The 21,836-nt window shown below is 45.3% G+C and overlaps 1 protein-coding gene across 17 annotated transcripts in view; it reads left to right on the forward strand.

Annotated features, from left to right (window-relative positions):
* AOPEP (aminopeptidase O (putative)) overlaps positions 1-21,836 on the forward strand; it is a 348,074-nt gene that overhangs the window by 202,616 nt on the left and 123,622 nt on the right. For 16 of the 17 annotated variants that reach the window (XR_004424616.1, XR_004424615.1, XR_004424614.1 and 13 more), the window contains one exon: positions 857-963. Coding sequence is in view for 14 of the 17 variants with exons in the window: in XM_033122522.1 (XP_032978413.1) it covers positions 857-963 (107 nt within the window). In the remaining 3 variants the exon portion in view is untranslated. Of the gene's footprint in view, positions 1-856; positions 968-21,836 lie in introns of those variants that run through there. The other variant, XM_033122531.1, reaches the window with a different exon arrangement.

Genomic DNA, 21,836 nt, shown 5'->3' on the forward strand with positions numbered 1-21,836 from the left:
ACTCCTGCTTTCCCTGGCGACCAGCTCAGAGCCTCCCACCTTCTCAGGAAAGCCTTCTGACCACCCTGGTTGGCCAGGGGACACCCGGGTTCTTCCTTCACCTTCACCATTATGCTCTGATGTTAGCACCCACCCCACCCAGGGGTGTCCATTTGTCCCCAGGGCTTCGCAGAGACTCAGTAAATATCTGTTGAATGAACTACTAGAGACCTTTCATTTCCAAAAATGCCTCTAGATACTGACATTTCCCTCCCCGTGGATGTTCTGCTGCCCTCCCTTAACGAGACTATAGCCATGGGACCTGGTGGGCACATCCAGTGACAGTGGCTGATTGTGTCAGGTAGGGCAGGGTGCGTGGCCGTCCCCTTTGTGCAGAGCGAGCCCAGGCAGTGCACTGTTTCTGGTTAGATGCAAACAGAATCATCTGGGCTGTATTAGCAGGCTCCGCTGTAAACAGCCCTTAACAAAACTGAGGGCTGGGAAAATGGGAGGTAAGTGGAAGGACCTTCCCCACCCTGTGCAGAAAGACAAAGCAGGAAAGGGCTAGATGGAACCACCGTGAAAATGGCCCCCCAGGGAAGCCTGTTCTCTCCAGGGCCGGGTAGGGGGAGGTTCTGGGACCAGGGGGCTCCTCCCAAACAGGCAGCAGGAGAGAGAGCAGCTGGTTCTTTGTTGGAGGACCTGAGGCCCCTCTGGCCCCTGACTTTTCTGAGGGGTACAGGGTGCTGCAGGGAGGCTGTCTGCGCCATCATCCCTGAAACAAAGCCAGCTGCTCCACCGGGGGCTCTGACCTTGCACGAGGACAACAGTGACTGTGTTTTGTGCACGTGTGTTTGTGTGTCTGTGGCCCAAGCAGCTGGCCCCCCACGAGGCCCAAGAGCAGCAGGAGCTGCGGGCTTGCCTGCGCTGGCGTCGCCTCCAGGACGAGGTGCGGAGCTCCCCGCAGGAGATGCAGGTGTTGAGGTAAAGCGCCACGCGACCCCTTTACCTGGGCTGCTCTCTCAGCCACTCCTCCTTCCCTGCCACACACACCAAGGCCCTGTGTTAAGTATGCTGTTTCCTTTAGAAATTAAATTGGACTCGGTTACTCATCCTCCCAGGGACGTGATTGTTATGTTTTAAGTCTTTCAGGGTGTGGGTTTGGATTTGCCTTCTGACATTTTCCTGGTGTCTCTATTCAGGAAAACAACTAGCACAAGGCCATTTCCCGGACCAAATTCTTCCTTTGAAGTTCTACTAGTCACTCCATGTGGTGGCTTTGGACTGGGAGAAGGTTGGGTTTGGTAGCCTGGCAGACAGTAACCCTTTAAAGCCAAAGGGGGAAGAAAAACCTTTAGGAAAATATTGATTCCTAAGTGTTTAGTAGTAACAGATGTTTGTGTCAATGGGGCCTTTTGTTCCGGTAAGTCCCCCCAGGAGGCCATCCTGTGGGAGGATTCTAGTCCCAGCTCCTTCCTTTTGTTTTCAGAGTGTCTTGCAGCACTTGTCGTGTTACTTCTTGCCATTTTTCCATTTTTGTCCCTCTCTGCTTTGCTCGTTTTCTTCACTTCTCTGAATAGTTGTTTATCTGAAACCTGGAGCCTAGGCCCCAGGAGCACTGTGGTTGCTATGGCAACAGAAGCTTTCATCCTGCCTGCCACCTCTTGACTAGAGCCAAGTGTTTGGAATCTGCAATCAGACAGGTGGGAAAGCAGCCATCGGGAATCATCTCCACTTTAGATGGCAACCCTGAAGGCCCGTCCACCTCCTGAGCACAAGCCGGCCTAAAACGGTTCTGTGTTGTCTCTGTTTTTAAGCAAACACCCCCACTCTGCAGTGACTGCCCACTGAGGTCCAAGTCAGGGAACTGCTGAGCCCAGCCTGACTCCAGAGGCCGGCTGGCGCTTTTGTGCAGCATGGCAGCACGAGGTGGCCGTTCTTCCCACGGAGAAGCAGGCCACTCGCTCTCACACTAGCTGCTGCCATCAGTGCTGACTCATCCATTGCTCAGGAGAGCCAGCGCCCAGAGCACTGCGTCCCCACCCAGTGTCACTCATCGAGCATCTCTGTTCACTCAGCTAGTGGGATGGCCACACCCAGGACCGCTGTGGGCAGGGGCCCTGCTCTCGCGAAGCTTCCACTTCGTGGGGACCCTGTTTTGTGTACAGCTAATTGCAGGTGGAGAGCAGGGGCACGAAGGGCACATGGTGGTTTACAGTGAGGAGGGTGGGGAATGCCTGTCTCTGAGGAGCACGAAGGCCCCCAGGCAGGAAAGACCTTGGCTCACAGGTGCACAGGGACAGAGAAGAGGGTAGTGTGGCCAGAAGGGCAGGGAGAGAGGCAGGAGCCAGGTCTTCCAGCCTTCCTCCACGTGCGGGGGAAGGCGCCCAGGGCCTCTAGCAGAAGCAGAGAATGCTCATGATCTGTCTGGTGATTTTAGCGTGTTGCTCTGGCTGTGGTGTGGGATGGACCGCAGGCAGCACACGGAAAGCGAGGAGGAGGGTTAGAACATTGTGGTCATCCATGAAAGAAGTCCTGGTGATGGCAGTGACACACTCGAGAAGCACACCTATTTGAGACATGTTTTGGCAGTGGAACTGGCAGGTCTTTCGTCGATTGAATGTGGAAAAGAGGGAAATGAGTGTCCAGAGTGATTTCTAGGCTTCTGACTTGAGCAGCTGGGTAGATAGATGGTGATGCCATTTGGTGAGATGGCACAGACTTTGAGAGGAGCAAGCTTGGGAGAGAAAAATAAAGATTCCAGTTTTGCATGGATTAAGTTTGAGATGCCAAATAGCTATTCAAAATTGAGCGCTCAGTAGGGTCTACAAGCTCATTGGCGAGATTGGAACATTTGGCCCATAAATACTTAAAATTCTGAGTACACTGAAATCACCAGGAAGAGAGGAAAGTGAGAGAAGAGGCTGGGAGGAAGTTGAGGGGCCAGCAGAGGAGATGGGGAATCAGTGTAGAGGAAATCCAGACACTGGGGCTCCTGGAAGGCAGGGAAGAAAGTCAGGAAGGTCGGAGTGCGGTGTTGGATGCTCCTGAGGGTGTTTAAAAGGGAGGGAGGAAAGGGACCTTTGGGTTGGACCACATAAAGATGTGACCCTGACATGTGTGCGTTTATTCATGAGTGCTTTAGAAGGAAGCCAGATTGAAGTGGGTGGAAGAGTGGAGGGGAGGTCAGGAAATAGAGACAGTGAGTGTGGACGTGGTGTGGGAAGTTGTGCTCAGAAGGGAAGCAGATGAAGGTCACAGAGGTTTGTTTTAGGGGGGCTGATGCAGGCGCGTGCTTAGGGTTGACTGTATAAGTGCCAATCCTGTCACCTCTCAAGACTCAGTTTCTCCATCTCCAAGTCTCTGAGTCCCTCTGATGCCTCCAGCTCTGCCTGACACAGAACGCTAGTCGGGGGAAGGGCATTCCAATTAACAGTTGATGAAATGTGCTTCCCGCTCGCAAGCAGTCTGCTTTTACACTGGGAAGTCAGTACACGGCTGAGGAGAGCCTAATCTTTGGCCTCCACGGAGCTTTGTCAGCCCAGCTTTTGGTGGCCTAGAGCTTTTCCTTCGTGTATGGAGCCAGGAGAAAGAATCCACTATTTTTAGACCTCTGTGCTAGAAGACTTATTATGGCATTTGTTTTTCTTTGTCTTAGTATTCTGAAATTATATTTGCCTAAATTAGGGCTAACCATGAAATGACTGCGTTTCAAAGACTTGTTGCACATCATTCCAGAAAATATTGTTATCAGATGCGCTTGCAATGAAGAGGAAATGTTTCTGAGCCTGCCCCAAATTATATGGCCTAGGTTTAGTTTACTCCCATCTCTTAGTATTCTCCCTTAAATGGGCACAGAGAACCTGGAAATTATAGAAAGTGAAAGGAAGAACCAGGGTTGTAAAAATTTGTTCTCAGATTTTGTTTTGTATTAATATGCAATAAGACCTTAGGAAGAAGTGTCTTCAAATAATACAGCGATCTGGGGTGGCCGCTTAGCTCAGTTGGCTAGAGCGCAATGCTCTTAACAAGGTTGCTGGTTCGATCCCCACATGGGCCACTGTGAGCTGCGCCCTCCACAACTAGATTGAAACAACTACTTGACTTGGAACTGATGGGTCCTGGAAAAATACACTTAAAGTAAGATTAAAAAAAAAAAAGTTAAAAAAAAAAGAGCCTGCCTTTAAAAAAAAAATTAAAATAATAATAATAATACAGCGATCTAAGATTTTAGCAGTCTCGGCTTGTGCCTTGATCCTTTCTCCAGCTTGTCAGGTGCAACCGATACTTCTCTTACCCATATTTACAGCGGCTTTCAACGTGGTTGACCACTCCTTCCTAAAAACACTGTTTTCTCTTGGCTTCTGTGTGCCACACTCTGCTGGATTTCCTTCTGTATACTTCACTGGCCAGTCCTTCCCCACCTCCCCTGCTGGCTATTTCAGATTTTCACTGAGATGACTCAGGGCTCAGAAGGACTGAATATGGTGTCTGACATCACACAGCTGGTAAACAGCAGAGTGGGGCTTGAAACTATGCTCCTTTCTCGCCACCATCTCCCACCTTCAAAGAGCTGGATGTCTCATTTAGTTGCATTAAAATAGAAATACTCCCTGTATCTTGAACTGAGAAAGGACATGAAAGTTGGGGCAAAAGAAGTATTCTGGATCAAGCATCTTTGTCTTTTTACAAATGAGAGCGTGCGTCTGATTTTTTTTCCAGTAGATAATCGGGGAAAAAGAAAGCTCAATGTTGTGTTGGTTATGCATACTGGAGTATTAACAGACTGAGAAGAGAAAAACTAAAATTTTGTTGGGCTCTGCCTTGCGGATTTCATTAATTTATAAGACCTGTTTTCCACTTGTACCTTTCCCACATCCAGTGCTGAATCATGGCTCTCATCAAATGCGTCTTAGGTCGACGACCTGGTTTTAAGTTTCCTTTGGTTACAATAGTTATAGTTTTTCACGTTCTGCTAGTCTCCTCAGCCGTCCTTGTCTGGGGAGCCTGTAATGTGGCTGCAGGCTGTTGAGGTGTGGCGATTTGCTCATAGTTCCAGAATGCTAGGGGTCACATTACTGATCCTGTGCCTTTTGTCATTTGTTAATTATTAAAGATGGCTTTCCCGTAGGCGAGAGCTCCGTGCCTCTCTGCAGGCTCTCCGTCACCTCTCCGCCAGCCCTGGGCAGAGCTGTGCGCCGGGCCAAGCCTGATCACACTGGCCTCCTATGCCCTTCCTGGCCGCCATGTCTTCACTTTGTCCTGTTGTGCCCTCAATCCCCCCGGCCCCCACCCTAAAAACTTCCGTCTTGACCAGTGCAGCAGTCCTGACTCCTGCCAAGGAAGATGCTGGGGGCGCTTCTGAAAGGCTCTGGGGCCTTTGTCTCTAGGGCACAGCCAGATTCCGGCATCTTCGCTCTGAGTGCGTTTAGATACTCTGACAGGCTGGTGGGATGTGGGAGCTGCAGAGGCGGGGTCACAAGAAATCTCTGCTGGTTTTTATTGTTTGTGATTTATTATCACACTTCTTTTTTTCTGAATTCATTGTTAAAGTCAGGCTTGTGCCGAGAAAAACATTAAAATACATCACATTGATGAGACACTGACAAGCCCAGAGTCTGATGTGGCTTTCTCGTAGCTGCCGCCTCCCGGGCGATACAATTTTAGAGAAATGCGGACCTCTTTTGCTATCTTCCTTATGAATGTCTCACCCCTTGGTCACAAAGACATACCATAATAATAGGGAAGAAACCCTGTGTGCAGCTCTGTCCATAGCCAAAATGAAATGTGCGTGACACGAGTTCTGTGAGTTTGCACCAGGCCGAAGTACTGTGTATTCCATTTAAAACAGGAAGACTTTTCAAATTAAAAGCCCTTGTGTAAACCTTCTCTAATATGCATGAAGTTTTCACCTCTAAAGTTTTTCTCAAAGTTTTTATTTCTAATCCTTAAAGAACATAACAATCTTTTCCCACCCACGTGTGGGAACACATCCATTTGCAGCCACAAGTCTGCCTCAGGGAGAAGCTCCCCACCTTCAAAAGTCCCTTGTTGCTACCACCCCCCCCCACCTCTCCACTCCCAGCCCAGAGGTTCCGTCTTCTTTGCTGCTCCTCCAACCTGGGCCCTGAGAGCTCCCCAGCCTTCTGACCGCCTTCTCCACTGCCCTGAATAAATCTTTTCACTCTTTCTTGGACGGCTCCCTTTTCCATGGCCTTTGGTGTTTATTCCAGACTTTCTTTACTTTCCCTTCCTTCTTTTGCTTCCTGCCCCACAGGGAAAACTGAGGCCATCAGCCTGTTGTCCCTTCAGTTCTATACACACATGAGCCTCCCCTCCACCTCTCAGATGCCTGAGACCCAAGCTATCAGTCTTCATCCAGTTCAAGATACAATTCTAATTCCAGAGGTGGAACTAGAAATGATTGTGCCTTGACACAGATCCTAGAACATAGGTATATATAGAACATATATATTGAAAACCCTTTGTCCATGAGGAAGAAGGGAAGGGAGGACCTACAGACCCAGGGAGAATGACACACATCACTGTGGACCAGGGACGAGGCCATGAGTCTTTCATCACCAGATTCTGTAAACATGTTTCAAGTCCTATCTTATTCAACTCCTCTGCTTTGTTTGATACCGTCGATAGCTCTTGCTTTGTGGGAGTTTCTGTCACCTGGCTGTCATAGCAACCCCTCTTCTGGTTCTCCTTGTCCCCAGTGCTGTCCTTCCTTCATTTCCTTCTCAGTCTGCTCTTCGACTGTCTGCCTCTCCAGAGCTGGTGTCCCTAGGGGGCTGCCTTCTTGGCTGTATATCCTCCTGGAGTGGTCTCATTCATACCCCCTGTCTTAGGTGACGTTCCCCAGAGTCAGACCCTCAGATAAGATTCATGTGGAAGAGATGATGAGGAAGTATTCCCAGGAGGGGAAAACAGAAGGGGAAGTAGAAGTGAGCAGAAGGAAGGAACCCACGCTGGGGTGCCATGATACTGAGTCAGGTCACACAGGATTGCTCTGGAGGCCCCGTGGGTCATCCTCAGAGGTGTCCTGTCAGGAGCAAGGGCCCCAGAGTGTGGAGACCCTGCCCCTGTTGCCGTTGCCTGTGAGATGTCCATTCCTAGTACTTCCAGCTTTTGTGTTCACAAGCAAGACAGGCTCAGGGAACCTGAGGGCCACATCTGACAAAGAGTTACAGAGAACGTGCCAAGAGCTGATGTGCACACAGATGGTGAAAGTCCCATGAGATACGAGTGGGGCCTGGGCGCTGCTGGCCATACCTCCTGCCTGTGCCGGGGCTCCCAAGTCTCCCGGCCAGCCCAGCCCAGCTCTCTCACAGACATGAGATCTGAATGCTTAACTGCTCGTTTGACATCATCTCTTCCTGGCTGCCCTGCAGGCTTCTCACACTGGTGATCCCCTCTCTCCATCCCATCTGCTCACCTCTTCTAGTGTTGAACTCATAGGTAGAAGCTTGGGTGTCTTCCAGCTTTTCCCTCTCCTTCTCCCCTCCCCTGGGACGAGTTAAGCCGTCACTATGAATTCATCTTGTAAGTATTTCTCAGTTCTCAACCCCTAACACTACTGTCTCTCTGTTTAGAACTCAATGGCTTGTGGCCACCAATCCAACAGCCTCCTAATTGTTTTTTCTGCCTCTGGGCTTGCCCCATCAAATCTATCTTCCTCACTTCCATGGGGGAGCTCTACTGAAAACACCTTGTGATTCTCCCACCCCCTTGCTTAAAACCTTCCAAAAGTTCCCGTCCTCTCAACTCCAGGTCCAAGCTCCTTAATAGAGCATTCAAGGCCCCACACACCATCACTCCTCTCTGTTTTTGCAGTTTCTTCTCTTGCCATTCTTTCCTTTCCCCTCTAGCCACTCCAAGCAGTTCATAGAACCCTGCAGCATTAGATTGGGATGGCTGCCATAACAAAAATACCATAGACAGACAGGTATGTGGCTTAAACAACAGAAATTATTATTATTATTATTATTTTTGTAGTTCTAGAGGCTAAAAGTCCAATGTCAAGATGTCAGCAGGTTTGGTTTCTTCTGAGGCCTCTCTCCTTGGTTTGCAGATGTTCGCCTTCATGCTGTGTCTACACATGGTCTGCTCTCTGTGTGTCTGCGTGTCTCTTTATATTCCTGGTGTCTCTTCATATGTCCTAATCTCCTCCTCTTATAAGGCTCACCCCAGGACTCATTTTAAGTTAATTACCTCTTTAAAGGCCCTATCTGGAAACGTAGTCACATTCTGAACTGGGTTGAGGACTGCAACATAAAAATTTTGGAGAGATACAATTCAGCCCATAACACCTACCGTCTGCCTGTTCTTGCTTACTGCCTTGCCTATTTTCATGTTAGCTTTATTTAGAGTATCTTTCCCTTGTTGCATGACTCCAAATTCTCACCCCTGCCTTCCTAAAATCTCAGGCCTTACCCCGCAAAGATAAGCTGGTGACCCACTTCTGTACCCCCTAAATGCTCTGGTTGTGTCTCTATCCCTGATGATACTACATTATTTGATAATTATCTTTAGAATGGGCCATTATTAAATTGCCAATTTTGAACCAATTTTTAACCTACAAAAATAGCAATTTTCTATGTTCTGACTTAGTCCATCTCTCTTCCGACCCATCAGCCTCTTGAACCTGGGGACTATGTCTGCTTTAGTGCTGTGGACCACAGTTCTGGGCACCGAGTGGGTGCTCGATAAACGCTGAAGAGATGAATGTGGTCGACAACACGATCTCTGTCCCTGTGGTTCTCGCTATCATTTGGAGAGTTGAAATAGTGGTGACAGGATACTAGTAGGTAGGCAAGTCCTCGGAGTTCTAAGAACTGAGAGTTTACCACTGGTAGGTTTAGTTTGGGAGGGGTCCTTGGGAAGGCGCGAGGCTCGAGCTGGGACGATAAGAAAGGACAGCATTGAGACTGGTACGGAGGTGGAGGGAAGGAAACTCAACGAGCAAAGCCTGGCAGGGTAAACAGTGATGTGATGGTGGAAATGGGCGTTAAATGAGAAGGAGTTTGCTGGAGAGGAGAGCCAGTAAGGACCTGTGAGGCTAAGTGATGGAGCTCCTCAGATGCCAAATTTAAGGGTTTGCATGTGACTATCCCGGCAATGGGGAGCTATTTTCAGTTCCAAGAATGACATAATAAAAATGGAGTTCCGGGAAGATGACCCAGACTTTGAGATGACACCTGATCAGAGAGACAGAGTCTGAATGTCAGCTGGGATTAGGTGGCTGTTTCAGGAACCCAGGCCTGAGTTTAGAAGAGCCTGGAATCCACTTCTTGGTTGGCCTGAGGCTCTAAGTGAGTTGCTCATTTGGGGCTATTCAAAACTGACTGAAATGTCCATACATCTTCAGAGAAGTCTTCCAATGATGTGACGTAAAGCTATTCCAGACTGCAGATAAGGACTGACCCACTGAAGGAGCTGGTTGGATATGTAGGCTTTGTGAAATGTGTCATGACTTTGAACAGAGTGAAACGCAGCAATCCCAGGCCGAGGCCTGGGCAATCCTGCCTCATTTTAGAGAACTCGTCTGAGGACGCAGGCCTGAGCTCTCTCCGGAGCGTCTCAGTCTTCAGTCTCAGCCCAGGGGAGTAGTATAGGGTTTGTAAGAATAACCCTAGAAGCCCAACTGCCTGGACTCGAGTCCACTTCTGACTCCACTGCACACTCTGTGACCTTGAGAGTTACACAGCCACACTGAGCTTTAGTCTCCTCTATAAAATAGTTTCTACCTTAAAAGTGAGTGTGAGGAATCCATGTGATGAATATGTGCAAATCATTTAGAACACTTGTTTTAGGTTGAATCACAGGATATTGCCATTTGGTACAACTAAGATGGCTGAGTATTGTCAGTTCCCTATTATTCAATCTATTCTAAATCCTCAACACACGTTAGATACTATCATCTAGTCCCTCTGGCACCTGGTAAATGTTTACCCTAGAAGTGACAGAGGACACAAGAACGCAGCCCCTTTAGTCAGCCCAGTTTCCCTCCTAGCTTATAGTTTCTTCACGCTGCCTCGTCCCCGTCCTCTCCCCAAAGCTCTGAGCTGGGCCAGCTACCTTGTCACTGCTGCCACTGTCCCCTGGTGACTACAAAGGGCGTCCTATTCCTGGCTCTTTACCAACCAAGGCCTGCAAACACCTACCTTTCCTCCTGACAAACTTGGCTGGCGTGTTCAAAAAGTAAATTTTACTAAGAAATTGAGAGGACATTTTTAAAAAGGTATAAGAATGCGTGGTTACAAATGAAAAGGATGAGATTAAAAGCAAAAACAAACTGAAAAAGAAATTGAATGTTAAACAAAGATGTTCAAACGGATAGCTTGAGGAAAGAATTAAATCAGCAATGTTTCTAAGAAACATAGGCTCCTCATACCCTCCATACTTGTGGTCTAATCTCTACAGAAGTCCACCCTGCTGTCCCGTCTGGTTCTGCTCTGTAAAGCTCCTCTAGCTTCTGTGCAGAATCTGACCACAGCCCTGAGAAGAAAGTGTTCTTGCCTCTATGGGCTTCGGAGCTCTTACCCGAGCTCCCAGCACCAGCACTGGCCTGGGCAGTTTCTAAAGTCTCTACATCTGTCTCTTGGAATTCCTGCCCTCCACCCTCTGTCTCTCAGGCCTGGGATCCTCCCACCCTGTTCTCTCTGTCCGGGTTTCTTTATTTGAATCACACACTCTAGCCAGCTAGCTGTGTACCCCGTTTCTCCCCTTTCGTGACAGGAGGGTGCTATACCTGTGCCAGCATTTTCGGAAAAACTGTAGGGCTCTCAGCCAGCCAGAACAGACTCTGCCCTTTCCTGTTTCCAAGGCCAGCTCCACCCCCCTGAGCTGCCCACTCAGTTCCTGTTTCCTGTCGGAGGGACACCCTCAGCTCTTACTTCTTTTACTCAGCAAAGATGACAGACATGTCCTGAATAACTGAACTCAAATAACCCTCCCTGTTCATTTTTCTAGACCGTTCCCTGGTTACTCATCACTCAGGTATTTCTGAGGGAGGGATAGAATTCTCGATAGGCCCCTAATTACATACTTACTGTACAGGGTGTTTCAATTTTGCAATAAGATTTAGTAGGGGTTGTTTGTTTTCTTTTAAATATAGAAAAATTTAAGTTAAGAAATAAAGCAGTTTATAATCACTGCTTAATTAACCATGATTTTAGAAAAAAATAAAAGTACATCACAGGAAAATTCAAACAGTTTAGAAAGGTATAAAATTCCACCTCCACCACCACAGTCCTCATCCTAAGGACCTCACTGCTAGCATTTTCTTGTGAATCCTGCAGAAAATAAGTTTTATAAGTGTATATGCATACATTTTTTTGTGTTACTGCCCTGTGTGGCACTGATTCCCTATAGTGCTATTTACCTATGAAATATTTTCCTAAAAAATAATTGATATACTTAAACCAATCTATAATAGTTCCCTCTCATTTTGCCTGTTGTCTAAGGATATCTCATGCACTCAGCCAGTCCTAGCACTATGTACATTACATTCTTGGCTATTTTGTGTTAGTTTCCCACTCAGAAAAACTCTCATGCAGTGAGTGCTTTCTTATGTAATCCTAAATTGACTTTGTTCTACAAAGTATTTGCTTATCCCCCACACCCCTCACATAGTTTGTGTTTTGGCCAATGGTTTTGATCTAGAATAGCTGACAAAAACTGTGACAAGTATTTGTCGGGACCTGCTGCAAGGACATGAGAAAAGGATATCCTACTGACACGGTATAATCCAGTTTTATAGGGGCTACGTCCCATTTCAAGTCCGTGGTTGAAGAGAGAAAGAATAAAAAAGGGGAGTGTACTTCTGTTCAACATTGTACTGGAGGTTCTAGCCAAGGCAGTTAGGCAAGAAACTGAAATAAAAGGTATCTGGGTTGGAAAGGAAGACGTAAATCTCTTTTTCCAGATGACATGATCATATATATGGAAAATCCCAAGGAATCCTGCCGCCCGCCCGCCCCACCCAATAAACTATTAGAACTAGTAAACAATTCAGTAAGGTTGCAGGATACAACATCAATAAACAAAAGTCAGTTGTGTTTCTATACATTAGTTACAAATAATCTGAAAATGAAATTAAGAAGAATTCATTTATAATAACATCAAAAAATGATAAAATGCTGAGGGATACATTTAACAAAGGAAGTGCAACACATATACTGGAAACTGCAGAACATTGTTAAAAGAAATTAAAGAATTAAATAAATGGCAAAACATCTTATGTTCATGAATTGGAAGACTTAAGATTGTTAAAATGGCAATACTCCTTAAACTGTAAGCCCTGTCAAAATTTCAGTTGACTATTTTTTGTTTTGCAGAAATAAACAAGCTGATCCTAAAATTCATACAGAAATTCAAGGGACCTAGAATAGCCAAAACAATCTTGAAGAAGAATAACAAAGTTTGAGGACTCACACTTCTCAATTTCAATACTTACTACAAAGCTACAGTAATCAAGACCGCGTGATACTGGCATAAGGACAAAAATATAGATCAGTGGGATAAAATTGAAAGTCTAGAAACAAACCCTTCCATTTATGATCAGTTTGACAAGGGTGCCAGGACCATTCAATGGGGGAAAGAATAGTCTTTTCAACAAACGATCGTGGGACAGCTGGATATCCACATGTAGAAGAATGAAGTTAGACCCTCTGCTTCATACAAAAATTAGCTCAACATGGATCAAAGACCTAAATGTAGGAGCTAAAACTATTGAACTATTAGGAAAAAAAACATAGGTGTAAATCTTCATGATCTTGGATTAGGCAGCAGTTTCTTAGATGTGACACCTAAAGCACAAGCAAACAAAGGGAAAACCAGTAAGTTGGACTTCACCAAAACTTTTGTATTTCAAAGGACTCCATCAAGAAAGTGAAAATACAACCCACAGAATGGGAGGAAATATATCAGAGGGATATCTAGGATATATATCCTTGTATCTAGGATATATAATGAAGTAAGACTTCAACATATAGTTCAACAATAAAAAGACAAATAACCAAGTTTAAAAACGGGCAAAGGATCTGAATAAACATTGCTCCAAAGAATATATACAAATGGCCAATAAGCACATAAAAAGATGCTTGACATTATTAGCCATTAGGGAAATGCAAATCAAAACATCAGTGAGGTATCGCTTCATACCTACTAGGATAACTATAATGAAAAAGACAGATAGAACAAGTGTTAATGAGGATTTGGAGAAATTAGAATCCTCATACACTGTTGGTGGGAATGTAAAATGGTACAGCTTCTTTGGAAAGTAATCTGCGAGGTCCTCAGAAGGCTAAACATAGAGTTACCATACAACCCAGCAACTCCACTGCTAGGGATATATCCAAGAGAAGTGAAAACATACGGCCACACAAAAACATGTACTCAATGTTCATAGAAGCATTATTTTTTCTTTCTTTTTTTAATTAATTTTTATTGAGGTAACTAACATTAGTTAGTATATTACATAATTTTTTTTTTAAAGATTTTATTGGGGAAGGGGAACAGGACTTTATTGGGGAACAGTGTGTACTTCCAGGCCTTTTTTCCAAGTCAAGTTGTTGTCCTTTCAATCTTAGTTGTGGAGAGTGCCATTCAGCTTCAAGTTGTTGTCCTTTCAGTCTTAGTTGTGGAGGGCGCAGCTCAGCTCCAGGTCCAGTTGCCGTTGCTAGTTGCAGGGGGCGCAGCCCACCATCCCTTGCGGGAGTTGAAACTGGCAACCTTGTGGTTGAGAGGAGGCACTCCAACCAACTGAGCCATCCGGGAGCTCAGCAGCAGCTCAGCTCAAGGTGCCGTGTTCAATTTTAGTTGCAGGGGGCGCTGCCCACCATCCCTTGTGGTACTCCAGGAATTGAACTGGCAACCTTACGGTTGAGAGCCCACTGGCCCATGTGGGAATCGAACCGGCAGCCTTCGGAGTTAGGAGCACGGAGCTCTAACCGCCTGAGCCAGTGGGCCGGCCCTATTACATAATTTTGAGATGTACAACATTCTAATTTGATATCTATATACTCTATTGCATGCTCTCCATCAAAAGTCTAGTTTTCTTTTGTTATCATATATTTGAGCCCCTTTACCCATTTCACTCTCCCCCCACCCCTTACCCCCACCATTCTGTTGTCTGTATCTGAGTTTGTTATTGTTTTGTTTCGTTTGTTACTTTTTTGTTTTATATTCCACATATGAATGAAATCATATGGTTTTTGTCCTTTTCCATCTGACTTATTTCACTTAGCAAAATACCCTCAAAATCCATCCATGTTGTCACAAATGGCAGTATTTCATCTTTTTTATGGATGAGTAATATTCTATTGTATGTATGTATATATACATATATATATCACATCTTGTTTATACATTCATCTGTCAGTGTACACTTAGGTTATTTCCATATCTTTGCTATTGTAAATAATGCTGCAGGCAACATAAGAGTACATACATCTTTGTGAGTTAGTGTTTTCCTATTCTAGAAACATTATTCTTAATAGCTAAAAAGTGAAAACTAAGGTCCAGCAACAGATAAATGGGTAAATAAAATGCTTTATATCTATGCAATGGAATATTAGTTAGCCATAAAAGGAATGAAGTACTGATGTGTACTACAAAAATGGACAAATCTTGAAAACATTATGCTAAGTGAAAGAAGCCAGACACAAAAGGCCACATATTGTATGATTCCTTTTATCTCAAAAATTCAGAATAGGCAAATCCTCAGAGACAGAAAGTAGATTCATGGTTGTCAGGGGCTGGGGAGAGAGAGGGGGAAATGGAAAGTGACAGCCAGTAGGTATAGGGTTTCTTTTTGGGGTGATGAAAGTGTTCTGGAATTAGGTACTGGTAATGGTTGCATAACCTTGTGAATATACTGAAAACCACTGAATTGTACATTTTTTTAAATGGTGAATTTTATGGTATGAATTATATCTTAATTTTTTAAGAAGGAAAGGAACTGATGGAAATCACTGATGTTCTATAACATCTCATAACATCACCATAGCTGTACTGGGGTTGACCAGCAATTGCCTGAAGGAGAGATGGAAGAAGAAATTATGGCAGGAGGCAACTGGTGTCCTCAGGGCATTGGATGAGACCCAAGAGGTCACTGTTAGTCCTGATGCCAGGGAGACATCTCCGTAGTGTCTGTGGTGTAACAACCCCACAAAGAGATGGTTCCCTCCCAAGAAAGCGCCCCACAAGTACAAGTATATATGCATAAGTGTGTGTGTGTTTTCACCTCATTCCATTTTTCACCTCTACCTTCCATTTTTCTCTTAATGATACAATCCTGACTATTCTGTTATCAACACATGTAGTTCTTTTTTTTTTTTTCCAATTGCTGCAGAATATCCCAGGATATGAACATTTCATAACTAACTGTCTCACCACTTGTTAATCCTTGGACTTTTTGGTAATTTTGGTGATTTCTTGTTTTTCGCATTCACAAGCAGTGCTGTGGTGAGTGGTCTTACACTCACTGTTAGTGCACAGAATATTAAATAATAAGACATGAATAGTACACAGTTGCCCATAAGACTGAGAAGGGAGCTGCTCTCCCAAGTACTCGTCCTGTTTTACATCTTGGTGTATGTTGGGCTTCAAACTCAGGCAAGCCCTGCACCGCCTGCCACCCTCCACCCAGAAGGGAAAGTCCTTCCCAAGCTCCCACGGACCATCTGCTCCTCCTTGAGTCATAAGACGAGACGAGCCTTCCCATATCTCAGCACACAGCACCACACATGCTGTTCAAAACGTGCTTCTCGCCTCCCTTGTAAAGTGAAACTGGTGTTTGTCTCATTTGCCTCTTGCTGGGATCAAGTCGTGGGGGTATTTTTTGTTTTCTGGGTTTTTTTGACACAGTACAAGAAAGTTTTCCATTTTTATCCTTTCTACGTTTGCTTCCTGTAATTTTCAGGTTCTCTCTATTCCTGTGTTCTGAATGTGTAGCGGACTGGCAGCCTGTGTTTTGTTATGATCACCTTAGCCCTGACTAGCGTGGGAGGCCCCTTCTAAACTGGCTAATGAGGATACCAGTTCAGGTACATTGTACATGCACCTCTCTTTGCTCCACACTTTCCCCCAGAATACAACCCCTGTAAAAGTATAATGAAAGCCTTGTATTGCTTGGCTCCTGTACTCTTAAGCTAAATCTGTCCCCAAATATATGTGGTTGAGTAAAATTTAGTTAAGCTTCCTCTAATTCATTTATGTTATTGTTTTTTTTTTTTTTGGTTTTAAATCAAAATCACCCTTGATGCTGATTTAGCACGGCCAAGGCTACGTAGCAAACCTATCGACTCCCCTCTGCAGAATAATGTCTTACTTCTAAATACTGTAGCTTAAACATATTCCAGGTTATTCTGTCTCCTAAAATCATAGAATACTAGGATCAGAAAGGGCCTTAAGTGTGATTTTGCTTAACCCCCCATACTCCTGACAGATAGCCACACAGCTTCTGCCTGCCTGCTTCCAAGATCCAGGTCTCGTTGCTCCAACAAGCAGCAGCATCTGTGTGGGCACAGCCCGTCCTAGAATGGTTTCCTTAACTCAGGGCAGAAGCTGCCTCCCCCCAAGGGCTGCCTGGCCTCCAGAGTCGCACAGGATTCACCTCTTCTCACCCAAACCGTCCACATGTCTGGAGACCAGCTTCTCTCCTTGCCTGCTCACTAGGTCAGAGGTCTTGGTAAATCTGTCATACGTATAGCAGGTTAGGAGAACGCTGGTCCTTTGTTGTTCTCTTCGTGGACAGTGGCCTTCTCCATATGTGACACGTGAACAGAAAACAGTACTCTGAGGTTACGCTTGTGAAGAATGCAGAAGGACTGTGATTGCCCCCCTTGATCTAGATAATCCAGACGGGAAAAGACAAGCAGTAATCCAGTGGGATGCACTCACGTCTGCACCGTGTTCCTTTGTTAATCCCTGATCATACACCTTCTCATGCCAGTCTTACCATTCCAACTCCTACATTGTTTTCTCCTTAGCAACATCCATTGAGTGCTTCCTGTGTGCCAAACACCGTGCTAAGCACTCGAGATATGTTATCTCCTTTAATCCTCAAAATGGCCCTGTGAGAGAGGTACTAGTGGCATCTGCCTTCCCATTTGATAGATGAGGAAACAGATGCATGGAGATGGTAAGCAGCTGGCCATGTTCCCACAGCTAGTAAGTGGCAGAGCTGGGATGAGAGCGTAGGTAAGTCTGGCTCCCGGGCCCCGTTCCGAACCTCAGCTCCCCACTCTGTCTGGCCTCTCCCCAGCAGTGCATCCCACTACATCCTCACTGCACCCGTCCTTCCCCCACAACACCATGTTTATTGTTTTGGAAGCCACATTAGTCATCTCTTGCTGCACGTTGAGTTTACAGACAGTTTAATATTCTAAATCTTTCTCACAAGTAGATGCTTAACTTTAAAAACCTCTTTGTCCTTACTAACTATTGTTTTGTTGGATCCTCATTCTAGCCTGTGGTTTCTTGTCTTAAAGGTGGATGCTGTCTGTCAATCAACCAGTTTGACTCCTGACTTTGGCCCTTATGCAAATCTATTAAGCCAATAAATCACCATTCCCTGGGTACAGCCCTGAAGAGTCCCTCCTGGTTGTAGCAAGTAATTAATGCATAGCCTTGGTGTTCTGTGTTTTAACCTCCTATAAAGCCACGAAACAAGCAGCATACATTCACCACCACATCCATTCTGCCAGCTCTCATAGAGGTCGGGATGCCTGACGCCCACGGTGAATGTTGAGAAGTGGCCCTTGAGATCCCGTGCTGACTCCTGTAGCTCCTCATCATCTTTTCTCAGTGCTCACAAACGATCTGCTCAATACCCAAGTCACGAGTTTTGCCTCCCTTCCTCTAATCCCCTCTTCCTTTTACAAATCAGGATAGCATCTGTCTGTCTCCACCAGCCCCTTTCCCAGTCGCCGTGACTTGATCCCCCTGGGCTGTGATTGCACCTGGGCCTGGAGTCAGGGTTCCTTTCAAGGATGAAGGAGGCCTCCCCACCTGTCCCGAGCATCAGTCCCACATATGAAACCTCAGTTCCCATGTAACAATGCTTATTCTACCAAGTACAGTTTGAAACTCTTTCTCCTTGGCCCAAAAGTTGGAGCAAAGTGGGAATCAACTAGTTCTGTTCATTCTGTCACCTTCCAACACCTGGTCTTTCTTATGCTCCAGACTTTGAAAGCTCTTTTTGTTGTCCTGGGCATTCTCCATTAATATCAGGTCGTTCTGAATTTTTGCCTTCCTGGTGACAATTTTACAGCTTCCTGGCTCTTGCATTTAGCTTTGTTTTTTTTTTTTTTTTTCCTTTCTCCAGCATCCCCCCTTTCATCTTTTGAACATGTCCTTTGAAAATCTACTATATCAGGAACCTCCTGCACGGTCGTATTGGTGTCTTTGCTCTCCATTTTCTTCTTTGTCTCCTTTGAAAATATGTCCACATTATCTCTTGCTATGTTGCATGTGGTGGTATACTGCTCAGACCATTGTATTAATCTGTTCCTTGTTTTCTCTGTTTGGGATTTTGTTTCTTAGAGAGGAATTTCTGATGTATGGCCATTCAAAACCTCAGGGCTATTATGGTTTTGTATTTATGCTCATTACTTCCTGTTTTTCTAAGTCTCACCTATTATTTTCCTACCTTGCTTATCAAAATTTGCAGAGTTGGTTCATGTTTTCCATAATTCTGCTAACCATGGTGTCTTTCCTTATAGCCTCCTCAGCGGCTGGCCTCGCCTACTGTAGGTACCGACCACTGACTCCTTTCACCATCAAAGGACAGAATATACCTTCTTCACTTCCCCCTGGCTCCTTGGAGAGATGCCTCCTTCTGTCTTCAGTAACTTTAGCGATTGCCTTTTTCAGCACCACAATAATATCCTGCTCTGTCTGCTACAGGATAATGGTCCATGATGGGGAAAAACCTTTATGCGGGATAGCTGCTAAATCCACTGTGAAAAGCACAGAACCGGTCAAACTTGCCAAATACCAGTAGTTTCGCTACAACTTCATTAGTTAAAGGTGTGCACCTTCTGTCCGGTTCTCTTTGGGAGCACTGTCCAAAGGCAAGTCGCTGGCCAGTGATCACTACGCACACGTTTTTAGATAGAAAAATAGTTGCAAAAACAAATGGAGGACGTAAAATTCCTGTACTTGTCAATTATTCTGCCTCCAGCTTTCACGCAGAATTTTAGTAATTTCTTAGTAACTTCTTTAGTAACAGAGTGGTATACACTATGGGTTTATGTGTAAGGAACATTCCCAGACCTAGCAACACCTGAAATGTGTGGTTTCTTTTTGTTTCCTGATGATAATATGGCATGGTGCAGGCGTAAAGACCAATCCCTGAAGGGTTTACATTCAAAATCAGGGGTCTCGCAAATGGAAAGCATAAGGCTACATGTATGTGCCACATCTTTAAAAAAACAAACAAACAAAAAAAAACCTTTATTTTAGAATAAGTTTAGATATAAGAAATTACCAGAAATAGTAGACAGAGTTCTTGCGTTCCCTTCACTCAGCTTTCCCCAGTGATAACATCATGTATAACGTAACTATAGGGTGATGCCTTTTTAACGTCTCTGCCTGTCAGAGGAAGAGCTGGCACTCTCTGAACCCCAATCAGAATTCATTATGGTGATAATAGCACATTTACATTATGTGCTAAGTGCCAGCAGGGACTCTGGCTAAGCACTCTTAGGTGCTACAACAACCTAACGAGGTGCCGTGGTCACCATCCTGGTCCCCTTTTTACAGACAAAGAAACTGGGTTTCAGGGGTATGATTCGCTCAAGATAGCGTGGCACTTAAGAGTCAAGATTCACGCCCAAATTCTTAACCAGTGTGTTATGTTGCTTCCCCTGTGGGTCACACTTGTGCATCTGTGGCTCAGATCAGTACCGTGGGGCCAGTGTGTACACAAAGGTAATTTTTAACTTTCCTCATTATTGCGGGTAAGTGAGGCCCTGCTCCTGGACTGGACCCTCCAGTGATGGGCGGCAGCTGCAACTGATATGCAGACAGGGATGTTGATGCTGATGAATCCCCTTCTGCCTCATGCCTGGGACGCCTGGTCCCTGGCTCAAGCGCTACAGTAGTGAATTTATAGATGACCATACCTTGTACCGAGGAGTGTGAGATGGAGAATACCCACAGGTGGCCCGTCTGGGCTGCAGCAGATCAGTAGGTGTTCAGACCCACGCTGACACACCTGAGCATTTTCTGAGGCATTTTCCCAAATCCCACCCTTGGTGATGGTCCTGCAAAATCATTCCTTTCTTCAAGAGGTTTGATTCCAAATCTAGTCACTGTGTATCAAATATCACTGCCATCTGACAGCTCTTTTTAAATGTCCTCATTGCTTCTGGGAGTGCCGAGAAAAAGGAAGGAGGTGGGCATGAAGGTCATGCTAATCTCAGTCATTGCGTTTGGTGCCAGGTACAACAGAAACCAAGGGCATTTCAGCCCAAACAACCTTTGTAACATGATCTCTCACATTCCATGTATTCCAGCCAAGGAAACAAACACTGGTGTATAATGTCTAAGAAACGCTTGACACTTTTAGTTTACAGTGTGCTTTCACATTATCTGAGCCTCGTCCCACTCTTTACAGGTAAGGAAACTGAGCTTTAGGGAGCGTAAGCAGAGTGTCTAAGCTTTTCCACGGAGTTTTGGTACAACCAACGTGGGGCCTGATCTTGGCGAGGCCCCAGAATGTAGCAAGGACTTTGGTGTTCCAGGGACCCGGGTTCTAACCTCAGCTCTGCCACTAATTAGCTCTGTGGGTTGTCCAGGCTTCACTTTTCTCCACTTTTAAATGGTCATAATTATGGTACCTGCCCCATCAGGTTCTTGTGGAGGTAGAAGGGCATGATGCATGAGAGCTTGGCAGAATACCCGGCACAGGAGGAGTGCAGGAAATGGTAGCTTAGCATGAGTTCAGTTCTCTGTCCATTAGGAATGAATCTAATCTAGCTACAATTAATAAAATAGTAAGCAATGCTGACTTAAACAAGTGGGGGTTGTTTTTCTCATATAACAAGAAGTCTGAAGGCAAGCAGTCTTGGGCAGCCAGCAGCTGAATGATACCGTCCAAGACTAGATGCCTTCTTTCATTCCATTCTGGTCTCCATAGCATATTGATTGGCTGCTTCATGGTTGCAAGGTGGCTGCTGCAGCTCCATCCACCATGTTTGGGGGGAAGAGGTGCAGTACCAATCATAGTTCTCCCTTTTGTAAAGAAAGCAAAAACTCTCCCAGAACCCATCCCCAACCACGGCAGATATCTGCTTTTGTCTCTTTGGCCTGGACCATGTTTTCTGCTACTTGTAGCTACAAGGACACTTGGAACGTGAGCTTTTCAAATTTGACTGTGTAAGTGGCAAGGAAGAAGGTGGATGAAAATGGGAATAGACTGAGCCAATTGTATTTGCCACAGTTCTTCCTGCCTCTCTCAGTGTTATTTCTTTTTAATATTTCATTGGTCTGCAGGTGTCTAGGGCTTAGTTCATTCTAGTCACGTGTTCATGGCTCGTGCACAGCACAGCCCCTTTTCTAGCCTGATTCCATTTTATTCTCACAAAATGTATACTGTTTCATGTGCATCTATTTTCCTTAACTTTTTAAAATTAAAATGGAACATACACCCACTGAAGTACAGATAAGATGTGTCTAGATGGCTCGATAGACGTTTACTATTTTCCCTCATGAAAGCACTGCTCAGATCAATGTGTGGCACATTCCCAGTGTCCCAGAAACTTTCCTGGTTTCCCCTCCCTGTCAATACTCCCTCCCAAAGGTAACCATTCTGATCGCCATCCCCATAGCTCTGCTTTGCC

The sequence above is a fragment of the Rhinolophus ferrumequinum genome, chromosome 12 (assembly GCF_004115265.2).
Source record: "Rhinolophus ferrumequinum isolate MPI-CBG mRhiFer1 chromosome 12, mRhiFer1_v1.p, whole genome shotgun sequence".
In the NCBI taxonomy this organism is placed as follows: domain Eukaryota; kingdom Metazoa; phylum Chordata; class Mammalia; order Chiroptera; family Rhinolophidae; genus Rhinolophus; species Rhinolophus ferrumequinum.